We start from the raw sequence: 13954 nt of genomic DNA, 5'->3' as shown, positions 1-13954 counted from the left end.
GGACGACTGGGAGCAGAAGAGTCTCTGTCAAAGCTTCAGAGCTCCAAGGAGCCATGACTGGGCAGGCAGAGCAGAGCAGCACTTGACAGGTGGGAACCAAAAACACAGGCCCCTTTGTGCTGGAGTTAGGGAGGGTGGAAATGGATCTGCTGGGACCCTATACACACCATTAACCCCACTTCAAATATCCCTGCTCCCCGTTTCCTGGTCTCTCTCTCCCTCCCCCCAAACCTTCCTACATTTGTTGTCATTAAGCCAGGATACTCCACAAACTACATCTTTGTCTAGAAATGATTACGGCTGGGTGAGTGGGGCACCTGCTCAACACAAATCCTTAAAAGCAAGGAAATGACAACTCCCAGGACACCGGTAACTGTATCCCAGTGTCCACTCAGCACATATCCACTGACTGCAACACACCACATCATCACAGGGAACTGCCTGCTATCTGAATGTCAAATAGCATCCAACCTTCTACTGCTGTATGGTTAATAGCTGTGTGACCCACTGGAAACTCCTCTCTACAGGCTGGTCCATGCATAGGATAAATAGTTACTACGCCATCTCAGGTGGTAGCAGTCTGTTCTGTGTACTTGAAAGTCTCTGATCCAAACCTGGCTGCTGCCCTGTGCAAGGGTCCTTTGGCTACCATTGGACTAAGGTCTTGGTTTTTTCTAGTTTTCTTCTTAAACAACTAGTTTATTTAATTCACCCAGGGAAGAAACAGCCTTAAAAACAGACGTTTAGTTAAAAATCATTAATCTGCTCAGTCACGGTGCTGTGTAAAGCAAGACCCAGGTGTTCCACATTCCAGTCACTGTCACACATTTCTATTGTGTCTGTCACTCACGGGCAGGTTGGGGGCTGAGAGGTTTGGGGATTCCAGTTGTGCTAGACAGAGGCTGTAATGGGGAAAAGGTGCTGTATCCTCAACACTGTGGGGGGTTGGTTGGTTATGAGAACGATCAGGTAGTTTGTCTTCTGGGATTAAGGGTGTCTGTTCTTACAAGGGACGGGTAATGGATGCTCATGGCCCTGGGGAACACTTGGGGGCTGGAGAGCTTATTCTGGCTCCATCTGCTTAAACCAGAAGGGATCCAGAGCGCTAGCAATGAAAATGTTTGAACTATTTTCCAGCCACGACCTTCCCCCTCCCAACCCACTAAAAGTGACCCCACAACCTACCCCCTCCCTTCACTTCAACTGACCAGTCACTTGTGGAGTGCTGCGTAACCGACATAATGGGCCAGACTGTGCTCTCAGCTGCTCTGTATTTGCAAGTCTGCCTTTATTGACTGCAAGGGATGCTCCAGAGTTACACCAACATGAACGAGAGCTAAACACTGCCTGACAGGCGTGCATGGAAGAAATCCACACTAACGGCCTTCTGTGTTTTTATTCCCCCTGGCCTCTTCCCACAGCACTGTCATCTCTCCCTGCACTCCCACAATAACAAATATTTCTAGACTCACACAGACATCTGTGAGGGGAACACAGTGCATGGGTCAGAAATGAATCGTTTTCCATTCTCTCTTCATTTCATGCAGGTTGGAGGGGTGCAGACTCTCAGCTGTATGTTGTGGGTTCCTCTCCTCTGCTCTCAGCACCAGCCAGGCCCTGACAGAGCTGAACCTTTGGGGGGCGAAGCTGGGAGATTCAGGCATGCAGGTGTTGTGTGAGGGACTGAGACATCCCAACTGCAAACTGCAGAAAATACTGTAAGTACTGGCTGGTCTCCTCCAGACTGTGCCTGCTAGCATGGTAGCTCTGGCTGCTGGGTTACCGAACTGTAAAGCTTTGCTGAAACCAGCCCCAGGCCCTGCACCTCAGGGGGACCATCCCACTCCTTAGAAATGTACAGCTGGAAGGGACCCTGAGAGATCAGCAAGTCCATCCCCCAGTGCAGAGGCAGAATTAAGTAAACGTAGCCCATCCCTGACAGGTGTTTGTCTCACCTGTTCTTAAAAACCTCTAAGGACAGGGATTCCACAGTCTCCCTAGGTAACTTGTTCCAGGGCTTTACTATCCTTATATTTAGAAAATGTTTCCTAATATCCAACCTAAATCTCCCTTGCTGTTGATTCAGCTGATTACTTCTTGTCCTACCCTTGGTGGACATGGAGAACAATGGATCACCGTTCTCTTTATAACAACTTTTCACATAGTTGAAGACTGTTATCATGTTGCCTCTCAGCCTTGTCTTTTGTAGACTAAACATGCCCAAGTCTTTCACCCTTTTCTTGTGGAGCTTGTTTTCTAAACCTCTTTTCACTTTTGTTGCTCTCATCTGGACTCTCTAATTCGTCAACATCTTTCTTGAACTGTGATGCCCCAAACTGGACACAGTTCTCCAGCTGAGGCCTCACTGGTGATGGGTAGAGTGGGACAATCACCTCCCATGCCCTACTTACGACTCTCCTGCTAATACACCCTACAGTGATATTAGCTTTTTTTTCAAAAATACATCACACTGTTTACTCATATTCCCCAGATCCTGTTCTGCAGTACTGCCGCCTAGCCAGTTATTCCCCATTTTGAAGTTGTGCATTTGATATTTTTCCTTGCTAACTGCAGAACATTGCATGTCTCTATCTAATATTATCAATTTCAGACCAATTTTCCAATTAATCAAGATCATTTTGAATTCTAATTCTGTCTTCTAAAATTGTTTGTAACCTCTCCCAGCTTGGTGCCATCTGCAGATGTTATAAGTGTACTTGCTACTCCATCATTCAAGCTGTTAATGAAAATATTGAGCAGTACCGGACCCAGGACAGACCCTTGCAAGACCCCACGTGATATATCCTCCCAGGGGTAGTTTCAGGCCAAATTGCAGGGCCAGCATAGCTCTGAAGACTCAGCTGCAACAGCAAATGTCTTATTGAGAGTCGGGAAGAGGCAGCGTGAGCAGCAGGTGTATGGGGTGGTACCATGGTCCTAGCACTGTACGGCAGCAAGACTCTGGTAATCAGGAAGGATATTTCAGCAGAAGCAAATCTCAATCAGCAAAGCAAAACAACTTAAACACATCAAATCATAAACCACCCCAGCCTGAGGCTCGCTCAGCCTGGATTTGCAGCCATCTCAACCCACAGCCATTCTGCACCCACTGGCTCCCCAACAGCTGTTTTTATAGCCCTTTCCCTGAGCACCTGTGCAAGGACAGATTGAAGGAAGCCAGAATTAACCCCTTACTCGCTGAGGACCTAGGATGTCCCTAGCCCCTAAGAATTTGGCTAGTGGCACATGTGGCAGGAGCCATCCTTCCCTCCCTCCAGAATGGAAATGAAACCCTCTCCAGACAGACACCGATACCAGTGAGGGAACCACAGCCAACAGGGAGGAAACAAGTGATCACTTCCCTCTCTGTGTATTTGTCTCTTGTAGGTTGGGGAGTTGCAGCCTCACAGCTGCTTGCTGTGGGGATCTCTCCACTATTCTCAGCACCAGCCAGAGCCTGACAGAGCTGGAACTGGCGGATAACAAACTGGGGGATTCAGGCGTGCAGCTGCTGTGTGAGGGACTGAAACACCCAGACTGCAAACTGCAGAAACTAGTGTAAGTAACAGCTGGTTTCCTGCAGTCTGTGCTTATTAACAGTGACCTGAGCTTTGTCTACTGGAACATCCGTACTCCTAGCAGCTGTGGGAAACTGTTTTCCATCCTGTGAAAACTCAGTATTTTCCCCCATTCTGTATTGTGATGAAACAAACACCTTCTTAGAGAGAGAGAAGCTAAACTAGCCAATAGTCCACTGGTTAGGGCACTCACCTGAGGTGTGGGGAGCACAGGTTAAAGTCACTGCTCTGCCTGATTTGGGAGGAGACGAAGCTGGGCCTCACACAGGCCAGGTGACTGCCCCAACCACAGGGCTACTGGCTATTCTAGTCTTGCTCTCTCTGTAGTTTTGCCCTGACAGTCCAGCCTGGCTAGGAAAGACCTTCCTGACAGGACTTCCATCAACACCGAGACATTCCCACAAAAAGTGTGTGACTAATCTGCATTTTCTGATGGAAAAACTATTTCACTGAAAAAATCCCAACTGGTTCATCTAATGACCACCCAAAAACACCTACTCTCTTCCTGCGTACAGCTGAGAGACCCCATCACACTGTAGATTTGTCATATTTTACTAGACAGAAGTTGGGTCACACAGAGCCTCTTCATGCCCCATAGAGATTTTCTGTAGATCCTCTGTTTATTTTACTCACTAAGGTTTGGTCCATACTAGAAAGTTAGGTTGACCCAGCTATGTCGCTCAGGGGTGTGAAAAATTCACACACACCCCCGAGAGACTTAGTTAAGCCGACCTAAGCCCCAGTGTAGACAGCGCTAGGTCACTTACTGCGCGTGGAATCCTGCTGGGAGCACATGGTTCCAGGATCTTCTCTGGTTGCCTATTGGTCTCTGGGTGGAGTTTAAGAGGCTAGTTCTGAGCTATAAAGCCCTAAATGGCCTGGAACCAGCCTATCTGAGGAATTGTGTCTGGCACTGGGCCAGATTGTCCCAACTGCAGTCAGCACAGGCACCTGAGCTGATCCCCTTTTTGTTATAAAAGAGAAGGGATGGTTGGCCTCTGTGAAGGCTCTGGGACTTGCCCTTCCCCCCCCCCCCGTCCAAAATACTCCACATTTAGGAACCTTCTGGGCATGCTGCAAAGAGCCTCTGTTTGATGGGGTTTTAGAGAGGGTTGAGGGGTGGGAAGGTGCTTTCTGTAGTTGGATGGATGAGCTCCTATTAGAATAATTAATTTAGTGCTACTTGGGTTTTGGCTGTAGTACTAATTGTGTGCTAGAGGTCTAGAGCAGGGGTGAACAAACTTTTTGGCCCAAGGGCCACATCTGGGAATATAAATTGTATGGCAGCTGTGAATGTTCACAAAATTGGGTTTGGGGTATAGGAGGGGGTAAGGGCTCTGATTGAGGGTGTGGGCTCTGGGGTGGGGCCAGAAATGAGGAGTTCAGGGTGCAGGAGGGGGCTCCAGGTGGGGAGTGGGGTGCAGCCTCCAGCTGAGGGTGCGGGCTCTGGGGTGGGGCTGGGGATGCAGAGTTTGGGGTATAGGAGGGTGCTCCAGCTTGGGATCGAGGGGTTTGGAGGGCAGGAGGGGGATCAGGGCTGGGGCAGGGGGCTTGAGTGCGGGAAGGGGTGCAGGCTCTGGCTGGGCGTGGGGCCGGAGATGAGGGGTTTCGGGGGCGGGGGGGGGCTGTGGGCGGGGATCATGGGTTTTAGAGAGCAGATGGCGGATCAGGGCTGGGGCAGAGGGTTGGGGCATGGGGAGAGGCTCAGGGGTGCAGGCTCCGGGCGGCGCTTACCTCAAATGGCTCCTGGAAACAGTAGCATGTCCCTCCTCCGGCTCCTACGCAGGCAGGTACTTCCCCTGCAGCTCCCATTGGAGCATCAGAGGGGGCCATTGGAGTGCGCAGCAGCTGGAGTGGGGCCATGCCACGGCTTCCAGGAGCCGCATAGAGTGGCCCCTGAATCTGCTCCCTGGCTGGAGTGCCAGAGCACCGGAGCAGGACAAGCCCCAGACCCCACTCCCCAGTGAGACCTCAAGGGCCAGCTTAAAATGTCCCATGGGCCGTAGTTTGCCCACCCCTGTCTAGAGCCTTATATAGGGGAGAGGGATAGCTCAGTAGTTTGAGCATTGGCCTGCTAAACCCAGGGTTGTGAATTCAATCCTTGAGGGGACCAGTTAGAGGTCTGGGGCAAAAATCTGCCTGGGGCCTGGTCCTTGGCCTGGTCCTGCTTTGAGCAGGGGGTTGGACTAGATGACTGCCTGAGGTCCCTTCCAACCTTGATATTCTGTAGGGGTATTTCTGTATTGCTTCTAAATTAAGAATTAACTTTAGAGTTACACACAGGTATCAAGGAGGGGAAATGCAGAGGATGGGGCATAAACAAGTCATCATTTTGCTCTCTGTATATCTTCATATCCTACAGACTGGGGTATTGTGATCTCACAGTTGCTTGTTGTGGGGATCTGTCCTCTGTTCTCAGCACCAGCCAGACCCTGACAGAGCTCGGCGTAAGGTGGAACAACCTAGGAGATTCAGGAGTGCAGCTGCTGTGTGAAGGATTAAAACATCCAAACTGCAAATTACAGATACTGCAGTAAGTACCAGCTGGTTCCCTTTAGTCTGTGCTTGTTGACATGGTGGTGTTGTGAGTTACACTCTATTTATCAAAAACAACAAGGAGTCCGGTGGCACCTTAAAAACTAACAGATTTGTTTGGGCATAAGCTTTTGTGGGTCAAAAACCCACTTCTTCAGATGCATGGAGTGAGAATTACAGATGCAGGGATTATTACACTGACACATGAAGAGAAGGGAGTTACCTCACAAGCAGAGAACCAGTGTTGACAGGCCCAATTTGATCAGGGTGGATGTAGTCCACTCCCAATAACTGAGGAGGAGGTGTCAACTCCAGGAGAGGAAAAGTTGCTTCTGTAGTGAGCCAGTCACTCCCAGTCCCTATTCAAGCACAAATTAATGGTGTTAAATTGCAAATGAATTTTAGTTTTGCAGTTTCCTCTAAGTTATACCAGAGGCTGTTTTGGCCCCCACCTGGCCCAGGATCAGTGCAGTAGGAAGGTGGGTTACAGCCAATATCTTCTCCTTGAAGTCTCTCAGCAGTGCCAGATGTGAACTTGGTGCTGCCAAGGGCAGAATCCAGTGGTTTTTAGCAAACCACAAATGCAGCATATTTTGGAGTTAGAAAAACAATGACTTTACTCACTAAGGCAGTAACAACCCCACATGTGTGCACACTGCCCTGAACAGGAGCTGTCACTCCTGCTCTCCCAAAAGGGCTGGAAAGAAAAGGAAATTGAACATGGCTCTGTTCTCCCAAACTGGCTGTAAACAGTAATGTGAATAAATAACATCAACATTAATGTGTTTCCCACAAAGTGGCTGGGACTCCCCCCGATCATCACCTGTCATTTCACAGAATATCAGGGTTGGAAGGGAACTCAGGAGGTCATCTAGTCCAACCCTATGCTCAAAGCAGGACCAACCCCAACTAAATCATTCCAGCCAGGAGGGATAGCTCAGTGGTTTGAGCATGGGCCTGCTAAACCCATGGTTGTGAGTTCAATACTTGAGGGGGCCACTTAAGGGTCTGGGGCAAAAATCAGTACTTAGTCCTGCTAGTGAAGGCAGGGGGCTGGACTCAATGACCTTTCAAGGTCCCTTCCAGTTCTAGAAGATAGGTGTATATCTCTTATTACTATTGTACAGCCCAAAGGCAGCTCTAGCTTTTTTGCTGACCCAAGCATGACAAGCAGGCAGCCTTCGGTGGCATGCCTGTGGGAGGTCCGCCAGTCCTGCAGCTTCGGCGTACCCGCTGCCGAATTGCCGCCAAATCCGTGGAACCGGCGGACCTCCTGCAGGCTTGCCACCGAAGGCTGCCTGACTGCTGCCCTCGCAGGGACCAGCAGGCTGCCCCCCGCAGCTTGCCACCCCAGGCACGCACTTGGAGTGCTGGTGCCTGGAGCCGCCGCTGGTCAAGTTGGGCCTTAAAGACCTCTAAGGATGGAGATTCCATCACCTCCCTAGGTAACCCATTCCAGTGCTTCACCACCCTACTAGTGAAATAGTTTTTCCTAATATCCAGCCTAAACCTCCCTCACTGCAACTTGAGACCATTGCTCCTTGTTCTGTCATCTGCCACCACTGAGAACAGCTGAGCTCCATTCTCTTTGGAACCCCCGTTCAGGTAGTTGAAGGCTGCTATCAAATCCCCCCCTCACTCTTCTCTTCTGCAGACTAAATAAGCTCAGGTCCCTCAGTTTCTCCTCATAAGTCATGTGCTCCAGCCCCCTAATCATTTTCATTTCCCTCCACTGGACTCTCTCCAATTTGTCCACATCCTTTCTGTAGTGCGGGGCCCAGATGTGGCCTCATCAATGCCAAATAGAGGGGAATAATCACTTCCCTCAATCTGCTGGCAATGCTCCTACTAATTTAGCCCAATATGCTGTTAGGCTTCTTGGCAACAAGGGCACACTGCTGACTCATATCCAGCTTCTCATCCACTGTAATCCCTAGGTCCTTTTCTGCAAAACTGCTGCTTAGCTAGTCGATTCCCAGCCTGTAGCAGTGCATGGCCAAATCAGCAGTATCACCCCAGCTACTGATAACACAGCCTAGCCAGAAAGTGTATCACTGAGAACCGGCTGTGGGCTAGCACCCGGTGCCATTTCTGACCCATTTTTCTCATGGCAGACAATTTAGGGCTTGTCTGCGACCCCACTGGCCAGAGCTCAGTCCTGTCGTCTCTAGTCTCCTCAGGGTCCCTGTGTATTGTCCTCCTGTCACCCAGCCTTAGCAATTGCCTCTCACCTCCTGCTTGCAGGCTGCTCCACCCCACATGTCCTGGTGCTGCTGCTCCCAGCCCGCCAGCCACAGCCTGCTTCTTTGATCAGCTCTCACCTTCCCACCTGCCTCCTTGCCCTGGCTCTCAGGATACCACTGCCAGGCTTTCTGTCCTTGCTACCTGCAGCCTGCTGCTCATCCCCCCCCACACACTGGCCATCTCGCTCTCCCAGCCTGATCCCTTCTGTCCACAGGATGTCACTTCTCTTTCCTCGTCATTCTGCTTAACACAGCGCCCCCTACTGGTGAGATGCTAATCTAGGTCCTTCCTCCACCAGACTAAGCTAGGGCTTAGTCCTTTCTCCTCTTACCACTCTAGAGGGGGCGGTATCCAGTAGAGAACCAGCAGGTCATTACAGGATATTGTTAGGATCACCCCACCTACTAGAAATAGCCCCTCAATCTACCTGTCCCTTCAGCTCATCTGAACAATCACATATAGAACACATAGTAACTGACACAACACCTGCTCATGGTGAAGTATTCCCTCCGGGGCTTGTAGAGTTTAAGACGAGAGGGTGTGTTTCTATGGGGGCACCACAGTTCTTGGCTCTATGCTTTTTAACATTTTTATCAATGACCTGGCAGACAACATAGTATCACTGATAAAGTTTACGGATGACACAAACATTGCAAAATGGGAAATAATGTAGAGATGTAGAGCACAAATTACTGCTACAGAGCAATCTGTATTGTTTGGGAAATTGGGCGCAAGCGAACAATATGTGCATTTTAGTACAGACAAATATAAACTTGTACCTCTAGGAGCAAAGAATGTAGGCCACACTTACAGGGTGGGGAACCCTGTCCTGGGTAGCAGTGACTCTGAAAAAGACTTGAGGGGGTACGGTGGATAATCAGCTAAGCATGAGCTCCCAGTGCAATGCTGTGGCCAAAAGGGCTAATGGTTGTATAAAGAGAAGAATCTCGAGTAGGAGTCAAGGTTATTTTACCTTTGTATTTAGCACTGGTGTGACGGCTGCTAGAATATTGTGTCTAGTTCTGGTGCCCACAGTCCAAGAAGGATGTTGATAAATTGGAGAGGGTCCTGAGAAGAGCCATGAGAATAATGCAAGGATGGGAAAACCTGCCTTATAGTGACAGACTTTGATCTACTTAGCTTAAGAAAGAGAAGGCTAAGGGGTGACATGATCACAGTGTACAAGTACCTACGTGGGGAACAAATATTCGATAACGGGCTCTTCAGTCTAACAGAGGAAAGTATAACAGGATCCAATGGCTGGAAGTTGAAGCTAGACAAATTCAGACTGGAAATAAGGTTCCGTGAGGGCAGCTAACCACTGGGACAATTTACCAAGGGTTATGGTGGATTCTCTGTCACTGGCAATTTTAAAATCAAGATTGAATATTTTTGTCGACAAGCTCTGCTCTAGTTCAAACAGGAATTGTTTGGGGGACGTCCTGTACTGCAGGTCAGACCAGATGATCACAGTTGGCCCTTCTGGCCTGGGAATTTATGACTAATCCCAAAGGCTCCTCTCAGAGCACTGTGGTTTACTGTGCATGCCTAGAATGAAGACTGCTGATGCCAGTGAATGGGGCAAAAATAAGCAGTCATAAATCTTTGTATCTCTCTGGCTCCTGCAGACTGAGTGGTTGCCATTTCACAGCTGCTTGTTGTGGGGATCTCGCCTCTGCGCTCAGCACCAACCAGACACTGACAGAACTGATCCTGGGAGAGAAAACAATGGACAACTCAGGTGTGAAACAGTTGTGTGAAGGACTGAAACACCCAAACTGCAAACTGCAGAAACTGGGGTAAGTTACCAGTGGGCTCCTTTCACCGGTGTTCCTTTCACATGGGGCCAGGCTTTCTAAAGTGCTCAGCATGCAGTAGCTTGTGACTTCTATGGTCAGATTTTCAGAAAAGCCAGCAGCACCCTGGGTAAATGGGACTTCAGTCCCCTTGAACATCCAGCCCCAGTTGTGGGTGCTGAGTTCTTTGGAAAAGCTGGCACATAGTGATGTGATTTAAGCTCTTTCTCCTGAGGTCACAGTGTTATTGTCTGTGCACCCAAGAACCAGCACCTAGTCTCCTCCCGCAGAGAAAGGGACAGAGATACACTGCTGTGATACCAGTAGAGCTGGGTGACATTTTTTGCTCAAATAGTAAATGTGCAGAAAAATGCAGTTTCAGGATGAAAATATTTGCAAATGGAGGTTGCATTTGGTGAATAATTTTGGCAGAATAAAAAGCTGACTTTTTTTAAACAAAAGATTTGTCTTGTCACTTTGAAACAATGTTTTGTTTAGAATGTTTTGTGTAGCTAATTTGATTAATTGGTTTTTTGAGGGTGAAAAACACTTCAAAAGAAACTAAAGAAAAACTCAAAAAGACCCAACATTTTTTTCAGATCAAATAAATTTTCATTTGGCACCAAAAAAAATTGTTTGTTTGATTTCTTTCAACAACAACAAAACCCTGAAAAATTTAGATTTTGGTTCAAAATGAACCTTTTCTTTTTTTTTCTTCAGCCACCAACCTGAAAAAATTTATTATTCTGCAGTTTGACAAGCTTAAACATGGGATAATAAAGTGGCTGTTTGAGCACTCCAAAGGCAGTGTAGTTTTATGTTAGAATCTCAGTTATTTTACTCAGTAAGCAGGACTGAGAATACAAGTCTGGGGTGCTTCACAATTGAATTAAAATAGCCCTGCATTCAAATAATTATTTACCACCATTTCAACAAATAATTCTGGGACAAAGCCAAACACATAGACAAAGGAAAAGAGGGGAAGGATACAAAGTTGACACCTAATTGTTTCTGCTTAATTTCTTTTTCTGTCTATGATGGCAACCCAGTTCCTTCACTCCTCTCTTCATCTTGGTTGTCTCTAGTCAGCAGCTCATACAGATATCGGTAGGATTGGAAGGTCCAGCTGGCTCCTTAGGCAGCTGACATCTGCCTTTTCCTCCAGAACAATGTCAGGCAGTTTTAAACTGTTTTAAAGATCTTCTTAGTGCATAAAAGCTACTAGGGTTTCAGCTTAAGCAGCATTTAAATCCAGCACAGCCAGCCAGGTGGGAGGTTTAAATCCACAGCTACAAGAGAATGTTTTGAAATTTCCATATCAATGGCCTGAAGGGGAAAAGGCAAATCTATAAAAGAGAGAGAACTAAAAGGATCAGAAATAAAGGAAGATAAAAGACTGATGGGAATTAAAAAATGGAAGTAAGTTCTGTGGAGCATTGAGATAGCAAATACATTTAAACAATGTCCAGATTTCTACACAGTCCTAGACATCCCCCACACCGCCTTTGGTTCTGGGATGTTACAACCAAAACACATGATGGCAGCTTTCAAAATGATTTAGATTTAGAACAATAACTTTATAGATTAATAACAATTCAGAAACAAATAAGTTCGCTGAAGTCAGTTTTCTCGCTTGCTATAAATGTCACATGCTGGCATCTCCCTCCCTCTAAGTGGGCCGAGAGTTACGCACGTCACTCAACAGCAGCCTCTTCAGCAGGCAAGGACGGGCCTGGTCAGACTCCAAAGGGAATCCTGTGCAGATGGTGACTACCGGTGTGGACCAGAAATGTGTGGGATGGGGAAAGAAGATGGGCCCAAATAGTTATGTCTGAACATTCATTGCAATAGTCTTTTGTGTCCATTCCAGAGATGATTTCACTGAAACCAATGGTGTGCGGCTAACTCTGCTTCAAAGGGACTGTGTTCTCAGGCATTATGTCTAACACTTTTTCTTGACTTGTTTTTCCCCACAGCTTGAGCAGTGTCAATGTAAATGAAGACACACAGAGAGAGCTAGATGCTGTGAAAAAGAGGAAACCTGATATGGTCATACATATATGGAGGAATTGGTGAGCAGGAGCCATTGCACCGACACTGCTCTGGCCTGGCTGTCGGCCTGCTAGCTGGGACAGCAGCTAGGGACAGGACCTGCCTCTTTTAAGGCATCTCTGGCATCACCAAGGACTCCGGATGCATATTCTCCTGCTGGTGTTAAGAGTGAGAACCTCACACTGTGGGGAAAATACGCTCCCGTTTTGTGAGCTTGTTGAATTTACACATTCAGCCTCCACAGGCGCAGGACTGGAAGAGACTGTCAGGTCTGTGAGAACCAAAGGCTTATTATATGGAGCTGGTTAGGCTTTTTAGGTTCACCCACTGATATCTGCCCACATCCTCAAGCTTGTAGACCCCTGTTGCTTATTGAAAGAAATGTTGTTTGGTTTCAGTTTTATAAATTGTATTAAAACTATTACACCAACAAACTGTATCACCAAAGTGAAGCTACTAATCGTACTACAAAACTAAATGAAGCACAGAGCAATGCAACTATCCAAACAAAATCAAACCCCAATTAAATTAGTCTCAGTGTTAAATCAAAACTATGTCACCAAATTAGTTACCTCATCAGATTAATAAGAACTGATTATTTGTTGTATTAATCCTAAAAAGGATCTAAGAAGGTGACTGTTTGGGTTATGAATCCCAGCTAAAGAATTTTACCCAATCAACCAAATCTATAACTTGGTGCTGGGTCACTCTCTTAGTACTGTAAGGAGTTTATTATTTAATGTCCGAACCACAAGCTCAGAGCCAATTACAAAGCTTTCTCCTGACATTTCAATGTGTGCTGGTGAACACTTTCCTCTCCTCACCCAGAGCTATTACAGTGCAGGCTTTGAAAAAACACACTCTGCTAAGCAGCAGTTTGACATCTCTTATTTAGCAATTTACAGCTGACAGCTTTGTTTCTCAGGCCTCAAACACACACAGACAGAACATACTTCAGCGAATGTCTTTGAGACTGTTTTAGGGCTACTTCTATCCGGGGAACTTTCTTTAAGGCGCCTTCCTGGTGTGGATTCTACTGGCGCTCGTGCGCACATGCTGCATGTATGTACAAACCCATGCTCTCACACCATCAGATTAGAGAATAAAAAGGGCTGGGACATCTCCCAGTTAATAAAACCAAGGCAAAAATAGAAAAAAGGGAAAAACAAGACATTTAACATAATGCCCACGCTTGTGCTGGGACTTATAAAACACAAAAAGTCTGTACACACTAAAACAACCCTGACTGACAGAGCAGGAGGGGGAAACACTAACCCCCCTACCTTTTAGGCTTGATCCTGCTATGATCGAGGGTATATTCACCTATGTAATTTATATATATAAATGTATATATATTTTTCCGACACACGGGTAGGAGCACTGAAGACTCTAATCTTCTCCCTATTGCCCAATATCTCTATGACCGGGGGTGTGCACAACTGAATGATTGATCACTTTATACGTATGATATACCCTTTAGCAGTATTTTCAACAATCACGGTGTATGTCCTCTCCCTTTTGCAATTCTCCAGCAACAAATGTTATGCTTAGAAGAAGCACACGGGATTTTTTTTAGGGGAAAAGGCAATACGCCGCGGATATTGGAGATACAACAATTAGCATATGCATTTAATTACACACATAGACACACTGTCCCGCTAGTCAGTGTTACAGTTACCAGTTCAGAGGCTGTCTCAGTCTAGTGGCCAGCTAGGTTGATTACAAGTAGGGAGGACCCAGGTTCTGTAG

General features: G+C 47.1%; 1 protein-coding gene across 1 annotated transcript; it reads left to right on the top strand.

The window, feature by feature from the left end:
- Nucleotides 1-1563: 1563 nt before the first annotated feature.
- Nucleotides 1564-12760, top strand: LOC120373115 (NACHT, LRR and PYD domains-containing protein 3-like). Its single transcript, XM_039491013.1, has 5 exons — nt 1564-1718; nt 3388-3558; nt 5941-6111; nt 9986-10156; nt 12130-12760. Exons 1-5 carry the CDS (start codon nt 1663-1665, stop codon nt 12227-12229), a joined length of 669 nt encoding a protein of 222 aa, XP_039346947.1. The 5' UTR covers nt 1564-1662; the 3' UTR covers nt 12230-12760.
- Nucleotides 12761-13954: the final 1194 nt, after the last annotated feature.

Source organism: Mauremys reevesii, linkage group 10 (assembly GCF_016161935.1).
Source record: "Mauremys reevesii isolate NIE-2019 linkage group 10, ASM1616193v1, whole genome shotgun sequence".
NCBI lineage: Eukaryota > Metazoa > Chordata > Testudines > Geoemydidae > Mauremys > Mauremys reevesii.
Note: the sequence above shows the minus strand (reverse complement) of the source record. Positions and strands in the feature narration are given on the sequence as shown.

Bases quoted from the DNA above. Each gene is read 5' to 3' on its own strand.
- LOC120373115 (XM_039491013.1), top strand. From the start codon at position 1,663: ATGCAGGTGTTGTGTGAGGGACTGAGACATCCCAACTGCAAACTGCAG. The intron at 1,719-3,387 runs GTAAGTACTGGC...TGTCTCTTGTAG, and splicing joins TGCAAACTGCAGAAAATACT to GTTGGGGAGTTGCAGCCTCA. The intron at 10,157-12,129 runs GTAAGTTACCAG...TTTTCCCCACAG, and splicing joins TGCAAACTGCAGAAACTGGG to CTTGAGCAGTGTCAATGTAA.